Source organism: Tachysurus fulvidraco, chromosome 5 (assembly GCF_022655615.1).
Source record: "Tachysurus fulvidraco isolate hzauxx_2018 chromosome 5, HZAU_PFXX_2.0, whole genome shotgun sequence".
Lineage (NCBI taxonomy): Eukaryota > Metazoa > Chordata > Actinopteri > Siluriformes > Bagridae > Tachysurus > Tachysurus fulvidraco.
In genome coordinates this window covers 19,740,786-19,767,486 of record NC_062522.1, presented here as the reverse complement: position 1 = coordinate 19,767,486, position 26,701 = coordinate 19,740,786, and the positions used below count along the sequence as shown (strand labels likewise).

General features: G+C 39.2%; 2 protein-coding genes across 6 annotated transcripts; one reads left to right on the top strand and one right to left on the bottom strand.

The window, feature by feature from the left end:
• The first annotated feature begins 490 nt into the window (after positions 1 to 490).
• Positions 491 to 11,858, top strand: dctn2 (dynactin 2 (p50)). Of its 2 annotated transcripts, XM_027146407.2 has the most exons (15): positions 491 to 822; positions 1,566 to 1,634; positions 5,041 to 5,046; positions 6,234 to 6,330; positions 6,416 to 6,477; positions 6,571 to 6,669; positions 8,080 to 8,240; positions 8,519 to 8,669; positions 8,772 to 8,837; positions 9,141 to 9,179; positions 9,253 to 9,330; positions 9,553 to 9,624; positions 10,089 to 10,191; positions 10,891 to 10,982; positions 11,068 to 11,858. In XM_027146407.2, exons 1-15 carry the CDS (start codon positions 787 to 789, stop codon positions 11,152 to 11,154), a joined length of 1,218 nt encoding a protein of 405 aa, XP_027002208.1. In that variant the 5' UTR covers positions 491 to 786; the 3' UTR covers positions 11,155 to 11,858. The 2 variants fall into 2 exon arrangements, with proteins under 2 accessions (XP_027002208.1, XP_027002209.1); XM_027146408.2 differs by lacking the exon at positions 5,041 to 5,046 and having other exon boundaries at positions 494 to 822.
• Positions 11,859 to 11,928: 70 nt separating this feature from the next.
• Positions 11,929 to 26,671, bottom strand: mbd6 (methyl-CpG binding domain protein 6). Of its 4 annotated transcripts, none has more exons than XM_027146404.2 (14): positions 26,145 to 26,671; positions 24,696 to 24,882; positions 23,043 to 23,181; positions 21,041 to 21,143; positions 20,331 to 20,499; positions 18,018 to 20,036; positions 17,038 to 17,870; positions 16,289 to 16,448; positions 15,520 to 15,659; positions 14,513 to 15,172; positions 13,448 to 13,547; positions 13,216 to 13,265; positions 13,070 to 13,133; positions 11,929 to 12,922 (listed from the first exon to the last, which is right to left on the bottom strand). In XM_027146404.2, the coding sequence occupies exons 3-13, from the start codon at positions 23,156 to 23,158 to the stop codon at positions 13,116 to 13,118; spliced, it is 4,368 nt and encodes a 1,455-aa protein (XP_027002205.2). In that variant the 5' UTR covers positions 23,159 to 23,181; positions 24,696 to 24,882; positions 26,145 to 26,671; the 3' UTR covers positions 11,929 to 12,922; positions 13,070 to 13,115. The 4 variants fall into 4 exon arrangements, 3 of the variants coding, with proteins under 3 accessions (XP_027002205.2, XP_027002206.2, XP_027002207.1); XM_027146405.2 differs by having other exon boundaries at positions 26,294 to 26,671; XR_007140530.1 differs by having other exon boundaries at positions 12,897 to 12,922; positions 13,448 to 13,521.
• Positions 26,672 to 26,701: the final 30 nt, after the last annotated feature.

Here is a 26,701-nt window from a genome sequence, read left to right as displayed (position 1 = left end):
GTGTGTGTGTGTGTGTGTGTGTGTGTGTGTGTGTGTGTGTGTGTGTGTGTGTATGTGTGTGTGTGTGTGTGTGTGTGTGTGTGTGTGTGTGTGTGTGTATGTATTATGTCTGGAAAAAAAAAAAAAAATATATATATATATATATATATATATATATATATATATATATATATATATATATATATATATGTGTGTGTGTGTGTGTGTGTGTGTGTGTGTGTGTGTGTGTATGTGTGTGTGTAGAGGTCTACATTTACGTTGAACAATAGTATCATTCTATAGACAGCAAATGTTATGGTGATCAAAGTAAGTCATAAAACTAATTATTTAATAATTGGGTAGAGAGAGCTGGGGATTCAGAGTGAGCTCGCATTCATTCCCAGGGATGATGCTCTCGCGAGACATAAATATCGTTGTTGCCAGGTCCACTGTTTTGTGGGTACTTTATCCTGAGTTGTTTTTGAACTGTTCCTTCGTTTGTTCATCAACAGTACCGTTTACACCAGTATATTTGATAAAGTACATTTGTGCGCATGATAGACTTAAACTCAGTGTAGGGTTTGCTGAACCGTTTTAGTGATTTGTTTTTTGCTGTTGTCGTTTACGTTTCAGTGATCTGGCAACCTCCCCGCTGGTTTCACGCCTGACGTTTGCAGTGTTTGTCAGCAGCTTGTAAGTCACCGAGCCGGCTAGCTTTTGGTGCTCGTTTCTTTCTTTTTAAACTGGAAGCTCTGCAGCAGAAGAAACCAGATACTCTGTAGGATTCTGTTTTACTCATCTGTGGCAATGGCCGACCCGAAGTACGCCAACCTGCCGGGCATCGTAAGTTTCTGTAATATTCATAATACATGCTAGCGACAGCCTGAAGCTAGTTAGCTAAACATTAGCCCTTTAGCGCTAGCATCTTTGTAGCTAAACTGACTGCTAGCTGTAATTTTATGTGGTTTAGTGTTTTTTATTTTATTTGTTATACCGAATGCTCTCATAATACCGTAATGTTTTGGAGATTATTTAACGAAGCATTATTTCTAACGGCTGATAAAGTGCATGAGAATAAACACTACACCCAAAAAGCCGGCTAACGTCAGTTACCAGATCATCTTCAGCTGCTAATATAAACAAGATGGCTAGCTGGATAAGTGATGGAACAATCCTATCGTTTAATGTTGTATGTTGTAGTAAAATGTGTTCGACTTTTAAATATATCTACAGCCAGATATTGTAAAGTTTAATATTTAGGGGTTGTCTGTGTAGCACATTAGCTAGCTAGCTAGCATGAAGATTCATTTTAAGCCTTGTTTTATTACACTAGCTTAATGGAGAATGACCACGTCAGCACTGATACTTAAGTTTGCTGCAACAACAACAAAAAAATAACAACAATAAAACTAAATCCAGATGCATCTGTATGTATAGTAGATGTCTGGTTCTCCATTCATTTTGTAGAAGCGTCTCTTCTTTAAAGGGCGTCGGCCTCCAGTGTCTAGAGCACAATCAGTATTTACTAGACTTGTGGGACTTATGAGGAAGGTTTGTGCTTTAACAATGCACTCATGTGTTTACAGGCCTCTAACGAGCCGGATGTGTATGAGACCAGCGACCTGCCCGAGGACGATCAAGCTCAGTTTGAGTCGGTGAGTTACGTCACACATGGAGTTTTCACACTGCATGATTTTTTTGGGGGGGGATTTAATTTATTTCTGTCCGTGTGATGTGAGTATTCCTTCCAGAGACTGTATTCACAGAGAAGAAAAGTTTGTATTCTCATACAACAGAATTAAAGGGATTCAACCTGGTATACAGCCCTGAACCGGTTATTAGTGAGTTCTGTGTGGGCTGATTTTTGTTCTCGTTCCTTTTCTTTCTCTCTCACACAACAGCTTCGTTTAGGTTTGTGTAGCAGTTCAGTAGAGAACTAAGCTAAAGTTTACTTAAAACTGCAGAGATGCATGTTGCTCGGACAGTTTATTTACATCGATTCTAATTGTTGATGTGTTCTCATCTGCCCTAACAAACTACACCAATGGGGCAAAACCCAGCGGATTTAGATTGAAATGACTAGACAATGCAACTGTACCTGATCTCAGGGGCCGAACAGGGTGTGTAAGCTGTGAGCTGCATCGCTGTGCTGCCTGCAATAATTACGATAAATGCAAAATTAATTATTTTTATAGCATTATACATTGGATGAAATGCAGACCCATCATCATATTCATTGAGTTATTTTCATACAGGGAGCCACATCATGTCCAGAGATTATTTATAAATAAATAAATAAGACTCCTGGCATTTTGTTCTTTTCAAGCTGTTCTCTGTTTTTGCCTCTCTTTTTTTATTTTGTTGTGATTCATTTAATTTTTTTATTTTTTAACTTAAAGTGAATTATTTTTTTCCTTTGCTTTTATATCCAAAACGTGTGGGGGGATGCAAACTTTTGCACTCTGTATATACAGTCTTGGACCATGGCCTTTTCAGATGAGTCTTGGTGTGAATTTCTGCATTCATTGCAAAAAGCAGAAAAAAAGTTGAGCAAAATAATGTAAGCCAACTGTGTCACATCAAAAGTTCACCACTTTGCTGGTAATATATTGATTACATGTGCATATCAGATAACATAATATTATTGATCACAAGGGGAAATTAGAGCAGTTACATATAGAATATGGTAAATACAAGTAATTATTACAAAGTGTTTTATCAGTTTAAGATCTTTGAGCTTTTATTAAATCTGTGCTAATTACTGACACACTATTAACATAATAGTGCCTTACTTTCCCTGTCACAACACCTTCCCTCCATATTATGATCCACTTCGGACACTAGTTTGTGCAAGTAAGATGTCCAACTTTTTCTCCAGCAATTACTGCATGGATTGGGATCTTACTTCCTCTTTCCTTGGTTCTAATCAGGAACACGTATATCCTAGAGCTGCTGGACGTTCTGATTTAATTTCTTTTTTTTTGTGATTTGGAATATGTCATGATTTGATGTGATTTTCTTAATGTAAGCATGGTGATTGAACCTTCAATGAGCTGTACCGGAGGACATCCCATAAAGCCACCAAGGCAAAATCTTCCACCCACAGCAATTTAGATTGAGATCATACTAGCTGAATCCTAAATTTCAGACCAAATGCTTTGGACAGAGCATGAAATGCAGATTGCTTGTATGCACATGTATTGCTTTAATGGACTGTCACTCCTTTTCCACCAACACAGTTTCAGCGCTTTCAGTCTTTCTGCTTGTGCTTCCAGGAGTTTAAGCAACCAATTCATTACACAATCAAATGTGATTCAATAAATGGGTTAATTATAAGAGCGACTATGGATTAAGTTCTCGAAAAAGGAAGCAAAACTTGCACAAGTTTTACTTCCTTTTTTGAGAATTTAATTAACCATCCACAATAAAAATCTTTAGTGCCACAAAAATCCATATACAAATTTTCTACGATGATTACATATTATTTGAAGTTGGTTTTTTTTTCAGGGATGGACAATTCATAAGTCCATTGGCTAGCTCACCAGGAAAGTAAAAGCCTCATTGTACTGCCAATCCGTAGAAACTTACTGACCCGGTTAAAAAGAGCTAGCTAAGGTAAAGTAATAACGTTTGGAAAGATAGCTAGTTATGTGGAAACAAATGCAGCATTATCAACTTATGTAGCATTTTGCATATTTGCAGTCTTGACAAAAGGTCAGCAAGTTATTGTTTAAGGTTTTGGCTAGGAGCTGCATTCTATCCTCACAATGTTTGTAAGCAATATTATGTCTATAGAATCTATAATTATCTTGACAAGTGACTGTCTAGCAAGCCTGAGAGTAACACAATGGCTTTGCATTCAATTTCATGCTCCTGTATTGTCGAAAAAAATCATTTGTCATCATTCATGCATGCTAATTAATTTGCCTCGTAATAACCTTTCCACTGTAAAATAGATTATGTCTCAAGCTGATGTGTGTAGTGAGGCAGGCTCTGGGCTTTCAGAAGCATGATCTTTTGTTCTAACATCATGGTGTGTTGTATCATCCTGAATGAAAAGTTTAGTTTTGTTAAAGTTTGTCACTAACTATGTATAAATACTTCTTAAATATATATATACACACATAAAACATTAAAAAAATATTTTGCCAGATGCCTGAACTAATGATTTGTCCAACCCTGGTGTGTGTGTTTGTTTTTGTTTTGTTTTTTTGTTTGTTTTTTATATATATTATTTATGTGTAGGGCTGTGCAAAGTTTTGCAATCATTTCAGCTTTGATTAATTATATTAATTTTAAGTTATTTGAATTCAGCTCCTTCAGTGACCATGGACAGAAAATAATGCTGAACTTCAGCATCCGCTGCACGTTGTTGTTGTTGTTGTTGTTTTTTTACACCAGTAATGTGCACTGTTTTCACTCTGGAACTGGGCCAGTTGTTTTGGCAGAAACCTGTGGTGGGAAAGTGAGAACAATTTCCAGATTAGTCACCAGCAGGAACCTTAGGAACCGTGTCGGCTGAAAAGGGACAAAGTACAGTAAAGCACTGTGTGCCTCCAGTGTGAGCTCCTTATGTGTGGAACATCTGCTGTTTCTCTGATCTGAGGGAGAAGGTGCTTTAATCCTTTCATCCTTCACCTTCAGGCTGAGACAGATACTCTCTTGCACAGTTGTCTGATTCTCTTGTCTCCTAACCTACACTGACCACAACATGCTTACCACAGCTTACCTGCTCTAATTCAGTCCAGCCTGTGACTAGCAGTGTTGTCTAAAAATTTAGCTCAAACTCAACACAGCGTTGCTTTGAGAATCTGGTGAATGATGGTCTTATGGCCTTGTGGGGTAGGGAACAAGAGAAAGAATGATTGAAAAGATAGTACAAGGGGTGTTTACAACAACCAGCCCTCTTATTTTGCCACCAGCTCCTGTTGTGCATGTCATGTGATAACCACATTAATATGTCTCTCTCTCTCTCTTGCTCTTTCCTTCTCTCTCTCACTATTTTTTGTGTCTTGCTTCTCCTTTTCTTCTTCCCCCTCTAACTCCCTTTGGGAACCCAAGGAGCTGGTAAGAGCTTATGTGATTCCCCCCTAACATCTAATGTCACTTCTCCCATCTAATCAGAATCATCCCCTTGTCTGTTTTAAGTGGACTCTGTGTTTGATCAAGTGTTTGCCGCCTTGTGCATCTTCCTTAAAGTATAGTACTGTTAATGAATCCAGTGCTAACTAGGTGGCATAGCACATAAGCACTGTTGGAACTAACTGAAATCAAAGCCAAAACCGATATAACAGCAACATTATTCCAGTAGCACATCAGTGATTTTCATGTGTGTGTGCCTTTAGTAGATGTATTATACTGGATTTAGTAATGTATGTAAATAACTCATAACAAACTAACTAAGTTTATAATTCAAGAATTGAGTTTTTGAAAATTTTGCCACATGTCCAATCGTGTGTGTGTGTGTGTGTGTGTGTGTGTGTGTGTAACATTGAATTTGAAATTAAAATCAACAAATCAATCCTATGTGATTATTGTGTTTTTAGATCACTTTCACCTGGCAAACCGATCGTTTGCACACCTATAGTGATTCTAAGCCTTAGTGTACACTAAGATGTGATATAATGACATCATTCCTACATGTTATTACGCTGCCATGATATCCAGTGATGTTTATTCCTGAGTACATTATATTACCAGACCCGCAGCCTATTATTTTGTACAATAGTACCATAAACACTGGTGTATGCTTACCTGAGATATCACTCACAAAATATGCCTAATGCATCTGCCTCTCCAGTAAAAAGAGAGATTCAGCCAACATTTAAATAAAGTCTGATTTCACTATCTCACACGCCGTGTACACTGTTGTTTAGTTTTTTGTTTGCAGTATTTTGATAATCAGCACTGTGACCTTTCCGCCTTATTGGGGGGAAAAAACCCATTGCATGTACAAATTGTTTGAAAAGCCTGTATGTCTTATACTGTGTTAGTTGGACCTTTTTACATCTGTGATTATAAAGCAAATTGCTTGTGGAAAATTATTTGAACCTAAACCAGGAATAGTATCGTTTAAAACCTCATAAAAACTACCAGAATGTTTAGCACAAATATAAGTTAAGTGATTGGTGTAACTGCAAGCAGGTGTTAATGCTTTTGATATTGAAATACCAAATTAATCTTAGATGTAAAAAGTAGCCTCAGATGTTCCCACTTGTGAAACTGGTCAAATGTTTTCCTCCTTTCTCTAACAGGAAGAGTTGTGTAGTGACAGTGTGGAGCGGATTGTTGTCAATCCCAACGCCGCCTATGACAAGTTCAAAGACAAGCGTGTCAGCACTAAGGGTCTTGGTGAGTACAGTGACTGCTGGATGTCCATTTTTGATTTGTTCCATGAAATGTTTCATGCAAGTTTTCTTCATCTGCACGTTTACAGATTTCTCCGATCGCATTAGCACGAGTCGCAGAGTTGGCTACGAGTCCGGAGACTACGAGCTTGTGAGTTCTTTTCTCAGGATCACCGTTACGCGTATACTCACTGAAGTGTACGGTTTAATGAGTTACCCAAACTTTCTGTCTGTCCCTCTGTAGCTGGGTGAAGGGTGTGGGGTTAAGGAGACTCCTCAGCAAAAGTACCAGCGGCTTGTCAATGAGATTCAGGAGCTCTCGGAAGAAGTGGAACAAATTCAGGTTAGGGTTCGGTACACACAGACACACTCTTATCCTCTTGTTTCTGCAAAAATCCTATTCAGTTCTTTTGTTACAAATACACCATGAAAGGTTATTTAAGAACAAAGATTTAACGAAATCGCACACTTTAAGAATTATTAATCCTGTAATCAAAACATTTACTGTGTCTAGGCAGAAATACAGGCAACTTCGTCCCTACATAGTAAATGCCGGGACTATTGCTGCACATTGTAAAATATTTCATTTAGATTGTGCAGCAAAACGCCTGGAGCATTGTCACTTGGTGTAAATATTCAGTTTTATGTTCCTCAAAGCCCAAGAAATTAGAATTGCTTGAATACTTAGTTTCGTTTAAGTGTTAAAGTAAGCAGGAGCACGTCGCCTCTTAACTGCTGCCATTTTTTTCTGCTAAAAGCTCTGAGAATCACATGGAAGTTACACCTGGTTTGATGTGTGAAGCACAAGAATTAATTTATTCGATTGTTTTAATTCTCTGATTTAGTGTTAAACGTGTCGTGTCCACAAATATCTACATAGTTACACCATTTTAACCTCCAACAGTTTAAAGTTGACACCAGAGAGCACAATGTGACAGTAAAGCTACAGGCAGAATATTTTGCTGACCTGCAGCGAAGCTTTTGACCTGCATTTTTAATAGTTCTTTTCATTATTTCTCTATCATGTCTTTCAAACAAGAACACTTTAGATTTAGCCGAAAATGATTAAGCTATATTTCTAATAATAAGGATCAGCAGAAGGCACATGCCAATGCTAGACCCAGAAGAGCTTGTTATGTCAGTGAACTGTCTTTCCCCTGCAGCAGTGAATCATTATGTAGAAAAATATAGCCACTGCTTTCACTGAATATTGAGGAGATGCCGGTTTTAAACATCTTTTATGACGTTTTTTATTATTATTATTATTATCATTATTATTATTTTTTTTTTATATGATGTCTCTGGTGTCATTTCGCAGGTCAGGTAGCCAATGGATTTCAGTATCTAGATTAACAAATATGACATCTGAACATCAAGAACAACTTTTTCCAGAGATTCTTCCCTTCTTTAGGAATACATTTATCATCATCGTCATTATTATTATTATTATTATTATTATTATTATTATTATTATTATTATTATTATTATGATTATGATTGTTATTATTATATTAGAGCTCCTCTGATGTGTCTAAGATGGAGTTCAGACATCCAGAAAGTTTTCAGTAAACAGTCAGTTAGGATTGGTGACTGGACTTAGATATCCGGAAAGGGCCTTGAGTTATGAAACATCACCATTGTGTCTGTTGACTGGGGATTTCTGAACATATAGCCTCTTAATTGATTTGTTGGATAGGCTGGAGTGCTTAACATTTATTGTGTGTGTGCGTGTGTGTGTGTTTCCTCCCCCCAGACCAGTGCTAAAGAGAGCAGTGCAGAAGAGCGCCTAACACCAGTGGTTCTGGCTCAGCAGGCAGCCCAGCTCAAGCAGCAGCTGGTCTCAGCCCATCTGGACTCATTGCTGGGCCCAAATGCCCACATCAACTTGGCCGACCCAGATGGCGCTCTTGCCAAGTAAGGAAAAGTGTACATGGATCTGTAATGAGGCTACGGCTCTGAGTGGATGACACATTTTTCTGCTGATATTGGATCAATGTTCTCTGTGCAGTGTGTCCTTTTAGCCTGTGGTACAGGATGAGCCAAACTATTCCCAAAATAAAGATATTCTTAACAACCATGAGAAAAGTACAGAGTGGTCCTGAAGTGGAAGTGGAAGAGAGAGAGTAAAAAAAAAGAATGCGTGAAATAGTGACACAATTTATATTTTGTTATGTGTAATTATTGTGTTTTAGGCGTTTGATGACTCAACTGGAGGTGGCACGAGGTGTGCGTAGCTGTTCCGGGGGAGAGGGGAAATCAGCAGCACCCAAAGGCCCAGACGGAGTTGTGCTGTACGAACTCCACAGCCGGCCTGAACATGAGAAGTTTACAGAATCTGCCAAGGTGTGCGATGCATTCCTTCTAAATTTACTTTCATTTTTCTTAAGCTTACTTCGGACAAAGTAACAGTTACTGGTTTTCTTTCCACCGTCTTTCCTTCTATAGGTGGCTGAATTGGAGAAGAGGTTGGCAGACCTGGAGGCTGCAGTAGGTTCTGGATTAGATAAGCCGGTGTGTTAATTTGCCTTGTCTACCACATTGTCCTCACTCGGGTTAAACATAGGTTTATAATAATCATCCAGCTGCACCGAGCTGAATCGAGGAACAACTTTGATGTTTAAACTAATCTGATCTGTGTGTGACAGCCTAGGCAAAAAATGGTAACTAATGATTTAGATTAGACCTTAAGTTCATATCCGTATGCACTGGTGCTTGCCCAGAATTGGTTATGTCTGTATCAGATTGTGAAGTCTAGTGGCTAGTTAGGAATGGCTAGTTTGTGGTGACTTGTTATTTTGATTGTGTGTACTGCAGGGTCCTCTCAGCAGTGGACTTCAGGGAGCCAGTTTAATGGTGAGTCTTCTTAATGTGTGCTAATGTCTTATTTTGTTCCACTTCATGTTCAACATTGTTTCTGTCTCTGTAGGAGACTATGGAGCTGCTGCAAGCTCGAGTTAGTGCTCTGGATGCTGCCACTCTGGACCAGGTTGAAGCCAGACTGCAGGTGACCAAGCCGTGCATTTAAGCTTTCCTACTGTGAAGAATAAACAGATAGCAGGTTCTGGTGACGGTTAATGTAACCCTGTGTCAATACAGCAGATCACAGAATGACGATCATTAACGGTATTGTGTATCATACATTAGTGTGCAGATTTTTAGGCAAATGGAATCGTTTTATTACGTGTATGCTCCAGGATCTAAGAGAAAATGTTCTTTTTAATTGCAGAGTGTTTTGGGGAAGATGAATGAAATCGCAAAACACAAGGCAGCAATTGAAGATGCTGAAACACAAAACAAGGTAGTCATACGTTCTCCTAGCGTTTGTTTGGGATGTAACTGTGAAATTGTCTGTTAAAATATATCAGAATTTAAACTTTTAGAATTTGGGCACGTGTCCTGAATGTAGTAACTAGAATGTCTACATGTTGCTTTCTGTACAACGGTCACCTGCAACTTTATTTGCTTGGTGATCTGTGTGCTAGAGAAGAGGCCATAATAACGTAATGTTTTTCTAATAGAGAGGGCAAAATTCCAAACTCCTACATGCTGTAGGTCCAATACATGGAATAATACACATAGTATCATATAATGTGTGTTGTATAAAGTACACCACTGGACATGATTGAATAAATAAATGATTGAAATATTCCTATAGCATGTCTGTAAAAAGATTTCTTAAACAGGCAGCGGTCATTGAAGTGGAATTAATTTTTTGTTGTTAAATGATGTTCTTGGTGTTTGCTGGGGTTGTGCTTCATTTAGGTGGCTCAGCTGTATGATGTGGTGCAGAAGTGGGATGCCATGGCAACCTCTCTCCCTCAGGTGGTCCAGAGACTGATCGCTGTTAAAGAGCTACATGAGCAAGGTACCCTCTCTCTCTCCATATTAGTAATGCATTACATGGGGTTTCTGTCATGGTTAATGATTGGAAAAAACACAATTTTTGGATGCTTTAAGATTTTCTCTAAACGTCATTATCAGAGTTCAGTGCCAGTTAAAGTTTTCCTTTTCTTCTGGGCTTATTGTTTAATTAATCTCATTGCACCTCTATAGAATAAAGACCCATAAAACCAGCCTCATTCAGTATTTCTCTTAAAGTTAGTAAAAAAGCCATTAAAAATAATACAGCTTGTCTCTCTCCTGTGGCAGAAAACCATTATAAAGCTCTGATGTCCCCTCACAGAATGCTTCATCACATGAGTGATTTATCTTACGTTAAATAATTTTGTGCCATCCATGTGAATGAGCTATTACTATGGAAACAATAACATATTAGAAAGACTGTTGTTTATAGGCCTGTGATTTGAATTACCCAGGACACAAATAAATAATTTCTCTGTAAAATGGACATGATACAGTATATGTATTAGGAAAATAGATGTAAGAGGAGGAAATAGCACACATTTGCATTTCCTACATGCCACTGCTGGTGTTTTGTCTGACTGTTTGTGGTCTAAGTTAACACTAACATGTGACAACTGAATGTACACAGTTGGTTCATGTCAGACTTGTTTGTGAAAGGAAGTGCCTTTGTGTTTCTAAGCAATGTACATGTTTTTCTCAGCCATGCAATTTGGGCAGCTGCTGGCCCATCTGGACACCACACAGCAAATGATCAACAATTCACTGAAGGACAACAGGACACTGCTCTCACAGGTACTAGCAGCTTTACTCTCTCTGTACTGAGACAGATTCTCAGCTTTTCTGTTCTCATGTGTCTTTATTCTGTTTCTTCATTCAGGTGCAGCAGACAATGAAAGAGAACTTGGGTTCTGTAGAAGAGAACTTTGCTGCATTGGACCAGAGGATGAAGAAAGTCTCCAAATAAGATTTTTGTTCTCAAATGAGCAATTAAGAGAAGGAGTTTGAGGGATGTGGAAAAGGATCATTTCATACATTTTAAATCTGTGCTTTGCTCCTTCCTTTAAACTTTTTCCTTAACAGAGAATGTTGGAAATAAAGTTTAAATCAAGGGTGTAGTTGAAGGTTATGACCAAATGCCATTTTACACTACAAACATCTAGTGACCTTTACACCTCTACTGTTCCTTTCTCTGGAGATACTGTAGATAAGTATCTCATCATATATTAGTCACTTGCCTAAATTCCACACCCAACTGCTGATGTTTTTTTTTTTTTTAAAAGAAAAAAAATTCCAGTAAAAATTTTTCTGCCATTTTAACTCTGTTTGAAAGACTGAAACTAAGTGTTGTGTGGTAATTTAGTCATTGGGCAGGCAGCGTCTTTATGTCTAAATTTTAGTTCACTTATCAGTGAACAGTCCATAAATACAATGTACACGAGAGCAACTGCCTCTGGTCAGTGTTTAGGAGAGAACGTTTGCTCATTGAGACAGAAATCATACTGTATTTATACAGCTGAAGAGTACCTTTAACTAATCACTCTCGGTTGCTTGTAACTGTTAATGTATTATGACCAAGATGAATTGGCACAGGTTATTCTGCTTTTGTCATACGCATAATCTTTAAAATATTGTCTCTCCAAACGTGAGAATAAATTGAACATGCTTTGAGAGGTCTTGCATTGTTCTTTTCATCCCATTGTGTAACCATTGAGAGATCCAAGAGACAGACACAACTGGCAAAGATACAGGTAAACATTTTAATTTGTTAAATAAAAGTCGACTCCCATAAAAACAAAGAAATGCTACTGCTCACAAAGTATTCTCTTTACAAAACCAACGTAAATATGGGAAAGGAAAGGTTTTTTGTCTGAGAAGGAAATACTTTACAAATTGATCATTTTGTCCTAAAAAAGTGTACAAAATAAAATACTAAAACTGTACATATTTACATAAATTCATTAGTAAAATTGCATAATCATCCTCATTATTACTTTAAACCATTAATTTAATATTTTGTGCCTATGTTGATGAAGTGGCAGTTGGTGTCAGAGGAAATGGAATGGGCGAGTTACAGCTCTGACTATACATGCAGAATCTGCCACGGCTCACAGTATTGGACTCCGGCCCCCGCAACTTACACACATACAGTACATACTTTCCTTACACACAACACTGTGTGAGAAGGAGATTCTACTCATGAGGTTATGTAAGTCATCACATAAGTAATGACAAGGTTAAGCCTGTAAATAATTGTTTTCAGTCAAAGTTTTCATGGGCCATTATCCCAGAATTACTCCAGCATGATACATGGTAGGTAGGAAATGAACTAGAGGGAATGCAGTAACAATGGTTGGCAGATAGAGGGCATTACAGGCCCATCATTAATATAGAGAGTAAAACAAGGGAAAGATCCTATGCAGTAGTGTTGGCTAGCCAACTCTATCACTTGTATTGTTCTCGTCACTGTGGCTAGAAATATGTAACAGAACAACGGGTCAAATCCACAAGAGCGGGAATGAATGATGAAAGAAGAAGGCGTGACGGGTAACTAGGCTTTTAAGATGGAGTGCGTTCTGCAGGACAACACAATGCTGCTCAATTGCACACTGTGGGTTTGCCATACTGACAGTGCTGGTGTTGGTGTGTAAAGTACAGTAGAATAAGGGCTTCTGTTAGAACATCTATCTGACCACACGCCGCCTTTTCCCTCTCGCTGGCCTCTGCAGTGCTATCTGCATCACACAAGACGCATGGAATTAGAAATGGATTACAATATACACTTGCTATAGTCTGGCAGAATGTCCTCTGACTGAAAGATTTGTACAAGAGCGTTAAATTGGCTAGAACGTGTTTCTGGGATGTTTGTGTGTTGGGCTCACTGTAGCTGCTGGTTCCTCTATGATGCGCTCAATATCTCCAGGAAACTCAGGCCCTCTCTGCAGCCTAGTGTAAAGGAATGGCAAGAAATTGGCTTTGGCTTAATTAAAGATATAGTTTGATTTTGCTTAAAGGCTGAAATACTTACGTTTGTTTTCGTTTTCTTCCCCTCCTGGCTCCTGTACGAATTTCTAAAGCCTAAGACAGGATCAAAAAAGATTGACATGCTTAAACTACAGTAATATTAAGTGAAAAACCTTTTTTCCAATTTTTCCTACACAGTGTCATGGGCAACCTAGAACTTATCCCAGGGAACTCGGGGGGCATAAAAGTCAAGGTGCCAATACACTGCAGGAAACAATTATCCACACACTACATACATATTAGAGATGCCAATCGGCCAACAATGCACGTCTTTCGACTCTGGAGAACCTGAAGTACCTGGAGGAAACCCCTGTAAGAACAGGGAAAACATGCAAACTCCACACACACACACACACACACTGAAGATGCAGGACTCACAAACTGCTGAATCACTATATGATTTTAAACCCTTTGTGTTTATGGTATATGGTTTATATGGTTTTAAAAAAGAAAATATTGTATAATCTATAATCGATTTACTTTGATGACCAGGTAAATATGTACAAGCATTTTTATGCTCCATGCCACTTTAATATAATTAGAAAATTAACTCCAATGCCTTACATGAGCAGCGTGTTATTTTTACTCCCTGCTGACTGTGAGGTGAACTACAGTTAAAACATTGATACTAAGTGGGAGAACTGTTATGTCTCAACCAAGCCATCTATTCCTTAGAGCACTGTGTTACATCATCAGGATTCTTTCTATATAAAACTGGTTTCCTTACAAAATATTTCATTCCACACTAGTGTATAATAGATGATGATGTATTGGTCACCAAGACACAAAGAACCTTCCCCACTTTTTCTTTGGTGAGGTACTTTGGAACCATGACCACCAATGTACTGTGTATGTATCTCTTTTTTTTGTCCACTTACATGTCAAACCATTTTCCTTTTACCTCAAATAATTCACTGTAATTTGTCTCCAAACTCGGTCTTTCACCAAACTCGGTCTTTTTTAATCATTTTGTCACAATGTGTGCTTTCAGCTCCCTTCAACCTTTTCTTTTATGTAGTTTTATGAGCATCAGTAAATGCAAACCAGATGTGCCATAAATGTTTTGTTCATTGGCATTAATCAACATAATAAATGAGCACAAAAATTATAATCTATACTAAAGGTTAATAAATGAGGCAGAAATCAAACAAATTTTTCAAGCTATTTAGTACTTTAGTACTATTTATGATTATTGTAGTTTTTAAAACAATTAAGAACAACTGCACCTTTAATACTCAGACAGCTTTGTGAGAAAACCAATTCAGTAAAGTCCAAAACATTAATCTAACAGAGATACTCACCCTCCCTTGCTCTGTGTCCATGTTACCCATGGTCTCATCCACTGGGTCAATGCTTACTCTCTCTCTGGGGCTCAAGTATTCTGGTGCCTGTCTTTGTTCTTCTTCCCCATCTTCATCTCTTCTCACTCCTGAAACTATGCCATTGCTATAGACACACAGCTTGGCTGAGCCATCAGTCTTTGCCTCTTCCATAAATGTGAGATGAAGGGGGGCATCTGGTGGGTGAGACTCTGCAGATTTACAAGGTGGAGTGATGGGCGGGTCTTCGCTGAGTTTGGGTGTGCCGCGGGCTGGAGACTGGGCCGCTTCCATGCTGAGACGGGACAGGTCAGGATTGTGCACCGAGCATGCTCGCCGAGGACTAAGAGAAGGTGCGAGCTCTGGGTATGAGAGCGGGGTAGAGTCACTCCCTCCCTCTGAGCCACGCCCACTCACCTGCAGGAAGGAAGTGTAGATGGTATCCATAAAGGATCCATATGGGTCAATAAGCCCTGGTTCAGCCCCAGCTGTCTCTTCCCTCTGCTGTGTAGGCGGTTGTAGGTGGCCAGGGTTAAGCAGGGATTCCTCACAAAGATGGGAAGCTGGGAGCTCTTCTTGTGCAGGTGTGGTCTCATGTACTGCCAGTGGTTTCTCACCCATTAGTGTTGGACCCATAGACAGCTAATAAGAGGAAGAACATACATGCATTATTTCTATAATGTACATCATAAATAAACACCTTCCTGACAAAATATTTTTTCCAGCACCATTTTTGTACGGTGCACTGTGCAACATACGCTGGCATACAACTGAAATGAACTTACTTTAGATTATGTCATAAAACTACAAATAAAAGACCATAATATTGAAGTGTAACATCAACATGTTATTTTATTGTATAAATCAAAACTTCAAAAACCCAATTACATCAGTTTCAATTGCAAGATGTAACACCATGCAATCTGTAAAAGTTCACAAGGTTAGGTGGCAGGGTAGGGGAGAGAATCATGTTTGAAATACTGTGTTACCTGCAGGCACGTTAGTGGGTTAAGGGCAGCCTGGTTCTGTGGCAGTGACATTCCCAGTGACGGAGCCTGGGACAGCAACAAAGGCCCAGCTGCTAGTAAACTATGTAGACTATTAATGTTCCCCAAAGCTGCCAGGTCACCTTTACAAAGAAAAAGAAACAAGTTCATAAAAAAAAATCAGATTCGCAAAAATACCCAAGTCAATTTTGGCTCAGTTTATTACTTAAGCTGGTATTACTTAAGTATCAATTGGTATAAAAATCAAATTGAAGATTTGGGTATCAGATGTTTAAATAATAAATAGAAGTTTAAATGATAAAATATCCCAACATCACAGAGTTGAGTACTTCTAAAGACATGACAATACTAAGGTTTATACTATCCAGTCAATCATCAGCAGCATTAGAACCTTTTTCATTAATTCACAATTAAGGTCATTATTATAGATCAGTCCTGACACCCAGCCTTACCAACATGGCCCTTTCTTTGTGCTTATGTTCGATCACTGAATCAGGCTTTAGAAACTGTTTGCAGGCTGCCCATATAAAAGGCATTGTAAGAGATGGCAGGGGACTAGACAGCTGTTACTAGTAGCAGCCTATGTAAATATCAGTATGCAAGGGACTCTCCCCTGCAGGCTAACTGTACAATGATCATTTCATAACTATAATCCAAAACATGGCACAAACACATAGTCTATGCATCTATTCAAGCAGAGAACACAATGGCGAATGGAAATGCTTAGCAAATAGCAGTTTTATTTACTTACCCAGGACCCCTTGAGACAAGATTGTAGGAAGAAACTGAGGTGTCTGGCTGTTAGTTTTCTCTTGCTCGGTCAGCGAGTCACATGTTTCCTGTCCAGTGACCGGTAACAGTGGGGTACAGGACACAGAGGTAGAAACCAGTGCAGGACTGGAAATTGTCCCCTACAACATGCAAAAATGCACACAAACACATACAGTACACACAATCTTAGCATGAACTCTCTTATGTACACCAGTTTGAAATGTTTTCCTAGCAATATAGTCCCTCGATTGAGAGCTTCTCAGAGACTGACTTTCTAAACTCAAATCATTTAAAATCAAATTCAATATGTAACATGTGTATATTAGCTATTCACAGCAAGTGACATGGATGAGTGTATATGTGAAGCAAAATATCTGCACACTTCTATTATTATGCGTTAGGATTGTATGCAATGTGCCATATTCCCAATTTCATAAGGTTTAAATCAAAAGAAAAATCTTTTGTTATTAATTTCTATGTTGATCATCAGATGATGGGCTACAACCTGAACTGTTTAGGTGACATCCAGTTAAGCTTTTACTGTGGTGTTTAATATTTCTTTTCAAAGTTTTTTGTATTATACCCATCATGCAGAAATGCATGCAGTATCTAAATCATGGAACAGTAAAAATTCTTTTCACTGCTCTACTGTTCATTAAATCTTAAAAAAAAAAAAGAGAAAAAAAAAGAGAGAGAAAGCACAGCACATCAGCAGGTGAGTGAGTGTACCTGAGTATGAGGTGGGGGGGATGGTGTGTGGTTGGGAAGGGTTTCAGCCTGTGCAAGAGCTGCAGCCAGCAGTGCAGGGTTCAGGGACAGGAAGGGAGGAGGGGGAGGATGAGTGAGCTGGGCAGAGAGCAAAAGCGACTGGCCATCTGCAGGTGGCGCTAAAGCCTGGAGAGCATCTAAGAGTCCTGGCCCCATCAAGACAGAGTCCAGCAGAGGGGTCTTCTCTAGAGTCACTCCTTCCCCAAATACCTGCTGCAGCGGAGGGAGATCTAAATTGAGTCCTGGCAATGGGAGCATGGCAGCTGGATTCTGCCCAAAAAGCAAAGATGCCATGAGCAGTGCCTGAAGTCCAGGGTTCTTTTCACCAGCTTCAAGCCCTGGAGCTACACCTGGAGCCAGTGGAGGCCCTGGAGCAGAAGGATTTAATAGACTAACAAGATTAAGAGGAAGGTCCCCCTGAGGTCCCAGTGCAGAAGGCAAAACATTGAGTGGGGAAGCCTGGTTGAGGAGGTTGTTTGCTCCTTGTGGAGTTTGGGTGCCTCCGGTTGTAGGAGCCTGAGTGCCTGTCCAGAGCCCAAGAGGCAGAGAACCTAAGAACGGGGGAAGAAGCGAAGGCAGGGCTGCATTGGAGGAAAGAAGTTGGAGCAGCTGTTCCTGTGTCATGAAGGGGAACGACTCAGCCAGCTGCAAGGTGTTTGCATGGTCAGCCGCAGAGTTTGGGAGATCAGCTGAAGAGGTGCCAGGTGCATGGGTTAGGGAGAGGTTAGGTTCAGGATCACAGCTAGAAAGTAGTTTAGTCTCCAAATTCTGCTGTTCTTCTGATATTACAGGACCTGAAGAGAGAAAAATCACACTTGTTTAGCTTAACAGGAAATGGCAAGTTCATTTTAGATTATGTTAAAGGATAGAAGAAATCCGATAACCTAAAAAAAATAATAATAATTCACTATATTATTGATTTCAGAAAAATAAAATCTTACCATCACTATCTGCAGCCTGGATTTGGTCTGGCTGGTTTGTTTGGTAAATGTTATGATCAGGTCCCATATCCCCTAGTTTGGATCCACAGGTTTTGTCTGAAATGGTGGAAGCAGACATGCAGGTGTCTGAGGGCAGCTGGCTTATCACACCAAGGGTACGACTGCTAATGGGAGGTTCACTTCCTGAACCGGTGTTTGTGTTAGGCAGGCTCAAGTTCAAAACTGCACTGTTTGCTGTTGTTTTGAGGTTTACTGCAACTCCTTCCGTGTCTTCACACGTCAGAGAAAGGGACTGAGCAGATGTCAGATGGGAAAGAGGATCCAAAGCAGGCACCAGGGTTTGGGTCTGAGACTGTTTTATGTGGATATGTGTTTGTTGTCCAAGCTGGCTGTCATAGTGAGGCATTTGAGAGGTCACCAAAGGTGGTGAAGAAGCCGGCACAATCATGTTCCTGCTGGGTGGTATCGTCGGCAGAGTGGTGTTGTTGTGGGCGGTCTGCATACTGAGGAGCTGAAGCAGGGCAGAGAGAGGTTGAGATGAAGCAGGGGGTGAGGAGAGAGGAAGGGAATTTGAAAGAGGCATTCTTTTTCCCTCCTCCAATTCCATCTGCCTTAGTACAGTATTAGGCACAGAAGTGGTGGAAGGAGGAGCACCAGACAAGCGTGCAGGCTGGAGGTGGTTTTCTGAGAGAGTGACAGGAGGAGGACAGCTAGAGGACGATAAAGAAGGAAAAGGGACAATAGCGGCGGACGCAACCAGGTCTCCCACAGTTCGATTTATCTGCGATTCTTTCAGCATGCTAAGAACAGTGGGTGAGCGACGCTGGCGTCTGCGACGTAATATTTTTTCAGACTGAGCAGGGTTAGACATAGGGAGAGAGGGGGAATTAGGAAGCAAAAAAGCAGTCAAAGTCTGGGTTGGGGCTGTAGGGGTGTTGAGGCTACTATTTAAAGTGCTAATTAATACCTTGGACTGCTGCTCCTTGTCCATGGCTGTTTCTACAGCCCTGGTCTGACTCTGGTTTTTCTGGCTGGCCAACTGGGCTTTGGCTGCTGCAGAAAGGAGGCTACTAGCTGGGAAGGAGTTGCTGATGTGCTGCTGGCTCTTCTGCTGACACAGGATCTGTCCCAAAGGGAGACCAATCAGTCCTGGGGCAGAACCTAGTACTGGTCCATTCCTTTTATCACAGGAATTATTCTGGGCTGGCTGTGGATTCTGCAGAGTTTCAAGTTTGTTTTTGCTGCTGAATGTGTGGTGTTGTTGAGTAGAGTCAGGGTTGGTGGTGCTGCAGTCTTTGTAGTGCTGCAAAATGCCCTCCAGGCGACTGCGTGGGCTGGCCGGGGGTACAGAGAGTTTGGGTGAAGAGCAAGGTTGGGCGGGAGGCAGAGGAGAATGGGAAGGTTTCACCCCCTGAGCGAACATGGATCCTGGAGCTCCCTCAGAGAGAGAGGAGGTAGAGGAGTGACAAGATCGCTGATGAGGGGAGAAAGAGTCCTGAGCACGAGAAGGGGATGAACATAGAGAAAGAGGAGGAGGAGGAGGAGAAGATTTCACTGTTCCCTGTAGATGAGGCTGTCCTGCCCTAGCAATCACAGGTGAAGATGAAGAGGGTGGTGAAGAAAATGTTACGGGAAGGGAAGAGTCTGTCTGGTACATGTGGGTTGTGTCTAGTTTTGTAGTGCTGGGAGAAACTGGCTTATGAGGTGCTCTTTGGAGAATGGTTTGGGTAAGGGCAGGATGAGAGCTCCAATGTTGTTTCCCATAAGCAGTTACACTGGGTCCTGGGGACTGGGGAGAAGTCTTCTTTAAAGGTGGGTTTGGATCAGAAGTCAGTATAGAGGTGGTGTGAGATACAGATCCATTCTGAAGAAGAGGCAAGGGCATAGGAAAGCTGCCACTGCTGCTGGGTCTGACCTGGTTCAGTGTCAGCTGGGTTGTGTATGTGCGCTGGGCTACATCTCCTCGAGCCACTATTGACACTCTCTTATCTTTTCCATCCACTGAGCACACACCACTCCCTAGAAGCAAATACATGTTACCATATGAAAAGGTAAACTACAGCAAATATGTCATGTGAATACAAGAGAAACAAAAAAGCAAGTTACATTAAACTTCACAAGATCACAAGATGCAATATCAAGATGGACTTGCCCAATCAAAGAAACCCAACAGCTGTTAGAACTACTACTAAGGTGCTGATTAAAAATACTTTAGATAGTGGACATTAACAGCATATATTTATAAAAATATAAAATTTCTAATATAAAATACATATGTAAACAGTACGTGGTGCTGCAATTAGATTCGTGTACCTGAGCCATGAGCTGGTAATGGTATTTGGGAAGCCTGCATACTCCGACACAGAGCAGCCATGGCGACCACTTTCCTGCGATGGTTGCACAGTTTGGTCATATCTTCTTCCACCTTCCCTGACTGATGACTCTGAGCATTAACCCCTGCACAAGGGTCAAAGTTGAACACCTGCAAGGAAAACAAGTTCTTTAAGGACTCATGCCTTATTTTTTGTAGAATTTTGAGCTTTTCACACCGTCTTTGCTGCGCTGATTAGAGTACAATGAAAGAGCATCCATATGCTGCGTAATTTAAATGTAAAATCAAACATTTTAAAACATTTTTAAAAAGTTGAGAAAATAGAGCTTCCACAATCTTTCTTTATACAAGCTTGTGGATTTTTACCAAGATAAAAAGTCTGGTTTTCAAACAAAAATAGCATAAACATCTAACATTTTGTAGGACAAACAGCAAGATTACGTAAAAACACCACTTAATAATAATAATAATAATAATAATAATAATAATAATAATAATAATAACAACAGATAGACAATCCTTTACGAATAATGGTGATATAACATTATTATAATAAAAAAATATGCACTTCCCATTGTTTGTCTTAGAGAAGCCTTTCACTTTATTTTTATTGTAAAATGTAAGAAAGAAAAAGAAAAGATCTTTCTGTGAAAAAGAAAACTTAATTCTTACAACTAAACAGGAATCTCACCTTATGAAGGACCAGTGGGCATTCCAGTCCACACTTACATGTGCCATCTGTTAACAGATACACCCTCACCTCTTCCACAGAACACAGAACAGTACCACTTGGGCTGTATGCGAGAGAGAGGGAGGGGGGGAGAAAGAGAGGGTGAGAGAGGGTGTGAGAGGGTGAGAGAGGGTGAGAGTGAGAGGATGTGAGAGAGAGGGTGAGAGAGAGGGAGAGTGGGAGAGGGGGGGGGACAAAAGTATAAATATTCTACTTTAAGCAGCTTTGCTCACAGTGTCTGTTCTACAGCTCAGTGAATGTGTTTGAATGTGTGTGAGACTGAAGTTTGCTTTGGGGAACAGTCACAGCTGCCTTGCCTGCCATTGGACTTCAAAGTCAATCTTACAAACTGACATTCAGAACAAAGCCACTTATTCCACACTATTATCCTTCCATTTGAATATTCACAAAAATTTTTTTTTAGATGGTTGTGAACTGAGAGTAAACTACTTATGACTTTTCTGTTACAGAAATCAGAACTGACAGGAAATTTGTACATTAATACGTTACAAGACACTTGGTTTTAGATTCACTTTAGATTAAAAATATCATAAGTATAGTGACCAACAAGTACAGCCAGCTAATCAGGAGCAACAGCATAAGCAAACCAAACAGTATTGAAAAAGTCTGTTATACTGTAACAGGGAAGTGGGTTCAGGACTTTTTTGCAGGGAGAAAAATAAATACACAGAACAAAAACGGCATAAAAACACGATGTCCAGGGCCCGTACTCACAAAGATGACAAAAATGAACTGAGAGCGCTCTGAACTTAGCTTAAAATATCCTGACTAGGAATCTTAGCTTAAGAGTGATTCAGGACCAATCTCAGAGCAAATCTGAGCAAGGAAAATTTCACTTTTTAGACTGGAGGCAGGGCTAACCCCATTGTTAGGTATGACATATTCTTTTAGAGACTGTGATTGGTTGTCCAATAAAATGCTTCAAAAAATATGGTCTATTATAAGCCTTCACTTAGTCTCTGTTTGTCTGATATTAGAGGCTATATCATGTAGGGATTATGTTCGAGACCGATCATTTTATAGATATGCTAACATCGGTGTGTTACAAACGTAATGTAAATGTAAACATCTCTGACAGTTCAGAAATGTCATAGCGCCAAATGGCGCTATGGCATTTATTGATGCGATAAATCTCCGAAAGAGTGGCAAAATGCCATAGCAGCAGAAATTATATAACTCAGCATTATGAAATTTCTGTGTATGTGTAAATGTATATATACACACAATATAATTGGTCGAAATATAATCCCTACACAATCTAATCTGTAACATTTTATTAACTAACTATGATTATTAAATATTGTATGTCACACCTCCTCTCTCTATTTGTCTCTTGGCCGTTTTGTCCTCTGCTAAACAAACTCGTAAGCCTTTTAAATGTCCTATTCACCAATCCTAAGACCTAATGAGATCTTTTAAGGGTTAAGATGCTTTATGAATAAATTTTATCTTTGTAATTTTCAGGAGAAATTCCCACATTTTTAATACTTTTCTTAGAATTAAATTACAAGGAGCAACTCTTTGCACTAAGAATCTTTATAAATACAGGCAGGTGTTGCTTTAATTTGAACTTACTAGCTGTTAGCATCTAGCTGTTAGAGCCTTAGAGCCAAAGATGTACACAGAACTTCAGAGAAGCCCTGTACATAATCAAAGGTCTTAGGAAGCATGTACATGGGGTATCCCTTCTCCTGTAAACCAGAACCTATATTTTAGCTAGAGAGCTTATATTAGTCAGCTTACACTGTTTTTGCTGTGTTGAATGGGTACTGCTGCTTGATCGATCATAACACTTAAAGCTAACTTGTTAATCAGTGCTTAGCTATTAACACTTGTGTGTTTAGTAACAGAGAACACAGTCAACACTGAGCTAATTTTAACGGGTACTACAAATGATTATGAGTTAACATTTGAAGGAAACTTAAAAGGGGTGAAATGTTACCTAATGTAAGCCACTGCCCCATCCTCCACTTTTCTCTGCCAACCAACAGGGACCTGAGCGGTGAGCGTTGGACCACCATCTTTTTTTCCTGCTGCCTTCTCACTGCCCCCAGTCATTTTGGCTCACACTCATCCAGCTCCTAAAATGCAGACCACAAACAAGTCAAAATGTCTCTCGAAGACAAAATAAATCTATTTTAGTGATGAACAAAATACAAGTGTACATTTTACTGACATTACAATTGCAATAAATGTACAAAACGATGTTGATGTTCAGTATGATGATACTGAACATGATAAAGTCTCATTCCCGCACACTTTAAATCTACAACACAAGAAAAAAAGTTTGCGGACACTGACCATCACATCCATGTCTTTCATTCTACATTATGGGCCTTGTTCAGAGCAGAATCAGGCTTTTTCATATCGTCATGGAAAACTTATTCACACACGTACATGATGCACTCTTCCATTTAAAGTCAAAATTCATATCTGTTGTTGAAGGAAGTAAATTATTTTTTTATAATTACAAAATTCAAACATTAAATGTTTTAATGCTCTTTATGGTGCACGCATTTGGTACAGCACAGCTTCTGACTCAAAGTCGAAAAGAGAAGTATAAGCAAATGGATCATCTCATCTTAAATACCCGCTTAATTACAAAATTAATAATAAATGAAAATCGGAGGTTATGTTAAAAAATAGAGTTCATATACATATTTTAACACCGGTAAGAGGACAATAGGTTGGTACATATCCTACGCATTATGTTTTCCTTAAACCTTTGCAAATGTATGGCAGAGTAAAGCTAATTCCTTCTAATTGTTAGTAAATCTATTTTTAAAATATTTTCCTCAATAAATAAATGAAGTATGAAAAAAGTCTTGAAATGTATATCTCTTTAGAAAGCCAAGACTTACAATATTCATTCTGTGCATAAAAAAGAAACTCGAAATAACAAAGCAAGTGACATATATAAAGTTAATTAAATTCAAGTGTATGAGCGGATGTACTGAAAAGTGATGTTGATTTGCATTTGAACATGATGACGCATTTCTCCCTGTTTTCCATTGTTATCCAAACTGCCCAGCTGCAGGGAGAAATGGAGTTACTTAAAACTGCTTACTTACTTGCAGAAAATTAACTGACCAATTCATTAATTTCTTAGTTGTAATGATGACCAGGAAGACACAGGAAGGAAAGACTTAAATCACAGAATAAGTCACTGGGAGAAAAAAAAGTGACGAACTAAAACACATGAAAGATAAAAACTAAAGACATAACATTGTTTAACCAGAGTACTTAATGTCAATTTGAAGGAAATCATGGGAAGTTTTATATACGTTTTAGACAAAATCAAAGAACTGAAAATAGACGCGTCATATATAAACTTCCTGTAGAAATAAATGCATGAAGATTAATTGATTAATTGAATAATTTGGAAAAATGTGTCAAAAGTCTATAAATACCCTGTGTAATCAGTTTAAGGGGTGAATTCCTCCCAGCTTCAAAACCAAAACTCAGGCACTGCAAAAGGATGTTGGACTAAATGGGTGGTCAGGTGTCTGCATACTTTTGGCTGAGTAGTGTGCATTTCGCTGATGTGCAAGAATTCTTCTGACAGCAAAACAGTACACTTGTACTTATACTATACCTTTTCATCTTTATTTAGCCGGAGTCAGCAACATCCATAAAATCCACCCCATTAAAGACATTCTAAGTAGTGTTGTCAGCGCCCAACACAACTGAAGTCAGTTCTGGTGAAACCAGGCTGGCCTCTCGTCTCTTTACTCCCAGTGGTCTCTCTTGGCTTTGGAAAGATTTCTCTCAACTCTCACAATCTGAAATGAAAGCGCAAATTTAATAACAGCACTCAAGTTTATCCCGTGTGATAGATCACGGTTGGTCCGTTTTTTTTGTTTTGTTTTTTTTGGGGGGTGTGTGTGTGTGTGTGTGTGTGTGTAAATACAACAACAAAAAAGCTATTAAAAAGTCACTGATTAGCCATTGATTATATATCAGTGGTTCTCAGTGGAGAGGCAAAGCCAGAGGGTGTGATTTATTTATTACATTTCTGTCACCAACAAATCCCAACTGACTTTATTTCACTTTAATTGAATAGATTTCGTCAAAGCTTAAATAAATAATAAAAAGTAATAACTACAAATAACACAGTCTGCTGTTGAAATGTTCATGAATTATGTTCTAGACAAAATATTAAAGTTCACCTTTAAATAATTAGGCTAATATACAATTAGGCTAATATTCAAATAGAAGGATTATGTTCATAAATAAAATTTGTAACATCTGTTCCATAAAATTATTTTTATTTATCTAAATGGTTTCCCTGTCTCTAAATAATTTTAGTACTATGCAAAATTCATGTATTTAAGTGGTTATAAAAGACCCAGGTTACATACAGACCTAAAAAAGTTAGAAACCCAAAGAAAATGTGTAAATGTGCATTTAATATCTATAAAGAAAACAGAAACCAGCTGCTAAGTGTAAAGACAAGATTCAAACTTTTCCATTAGTCCATTTCGACCATTTACATTATTATTAATTCGTTTGAATGGCAACTAGGGTTGTATAAAAGTGAACTAGACGAACAAAACAAAACAAAACACAAAATATGTCTGACTACATTTCCAACCTACAGGCTTAATGACAGAAGGAAAGTAAACAAGTTAAAGAGTGACGCCAAACGGCGGAAAAAAACACTTATTATTTCACATTATTTATTTTACAGAATAAACAAAGCCTTGCCACTCGTTTGCAGAAGCTTAAATGAGCACTTGTGCAATGATTAGACGAATAATAACTAGAGGACTCGTCCGTTTAAAGCAGCCGGCTAACAGCTAGCTAGCCTACATACTACTACTTAGCCGACTAGCTAGGTAGCTTAGCAGGCTATAAAGAAACGATTCGACTGAGCAGAAAAATATCGTATAATGGGAAAAGTGTGACACTGATTAAAAAAAGGAAAAAGAGCAAAAGATGCGATTTAGGCGAAATAGTTATAAAGTGTTAGAGGAGGTGAGTTTGGTGTGTACATAACGTCAGACAGACTGCGTTAGCTCGCTTGGCTGGTTTAGCCACATACCTCCTCTGTTTACGAAGTTTGCTGCTTGTTAGCCGCGTTGCAAAGCAGAGGCGAGAGATAGCGGAGCTTTTCGGACAGCCTTTAGCTCCAAGTGCTGCTGCTCGGAGCTCCTTATACTCCACTGCACTATTTTTCAAGCACTTTCCTACCTTTTCTCTCTTTGCGCCATACGTCCGTCCTGCCTAAAAACAAAGAGCAATAACGCTAGCTGGGGTTTTTTATTGCGCCCGTTGCATTGTCGCCAAAAATTGGTCTTAAATCTCGAGTTTCTCACTCAGTCACCGACAAACCGAGTGTTTCATTCAAAGCGTCAATATACATATAAGCTTCTTAAGCACGTGAAAACGAGTTAAGGTTTTAATGTGCTTCAAGTAATGTCCTGTTCCCATTAATCCCAGTTTCAAGTTCCTATTTTCTCCAGGATTTCGTGCCAAAAAAAATCATGGAGTTTCTTTCAGACCTGCGCACTGGCTCCCTTCGGCCTAGGGAATTCCGTACCCACAATGCACCGGGGCCGAAGGGAGCGTCTGGACTAGACAGCAGAGGGCTGAGCTCCA

Bases quoted from the DNA above. Each gene is read 5' to 3' on its own strand.
- mbd6 (XM_027146404.2), bottom strand. From the start codon at position 23,158: ATGACTGGGGGCAGTGAGAAGGCAGCAGGAAAAAAAGATGGTGGTCCA. The intron at 15,173-15,519 runs GTAACACAGTAT...TCCTCTTATTAG, and splicing joins ACCCACTAACGTGCCTGCAG to CTGTCTATGGGTCCAACACT. The intron at 13,266-13,447 runs GTATGTAGTGTG...ATCCTGTCTTAG, and splicing joins CCGATTGGCATCTCTAATAT to GCTTTAGAAATTCGTACAGG.
- dctn2 (XM_027146407.2), top strand. From the start codon at position 787: ATGGCCGACCCGAAGTACGCCAACCTGCCGGGCATC. The intron at 8,838-9,140 runs GTGTGTTAATTT...TGTGTACTGCAG, and splicing joins GTTCTGGATTAGATAAGCCG to GGTCCTCTCAGCAGTGGACT. The intron at 10,192-10,890 runs GTACCCTCTCTC...TGTTTTTCTCAG, and splicing joins TAAAGAGCTACATGAGCAAG to CCATGCAATTTGGGCAGCTG.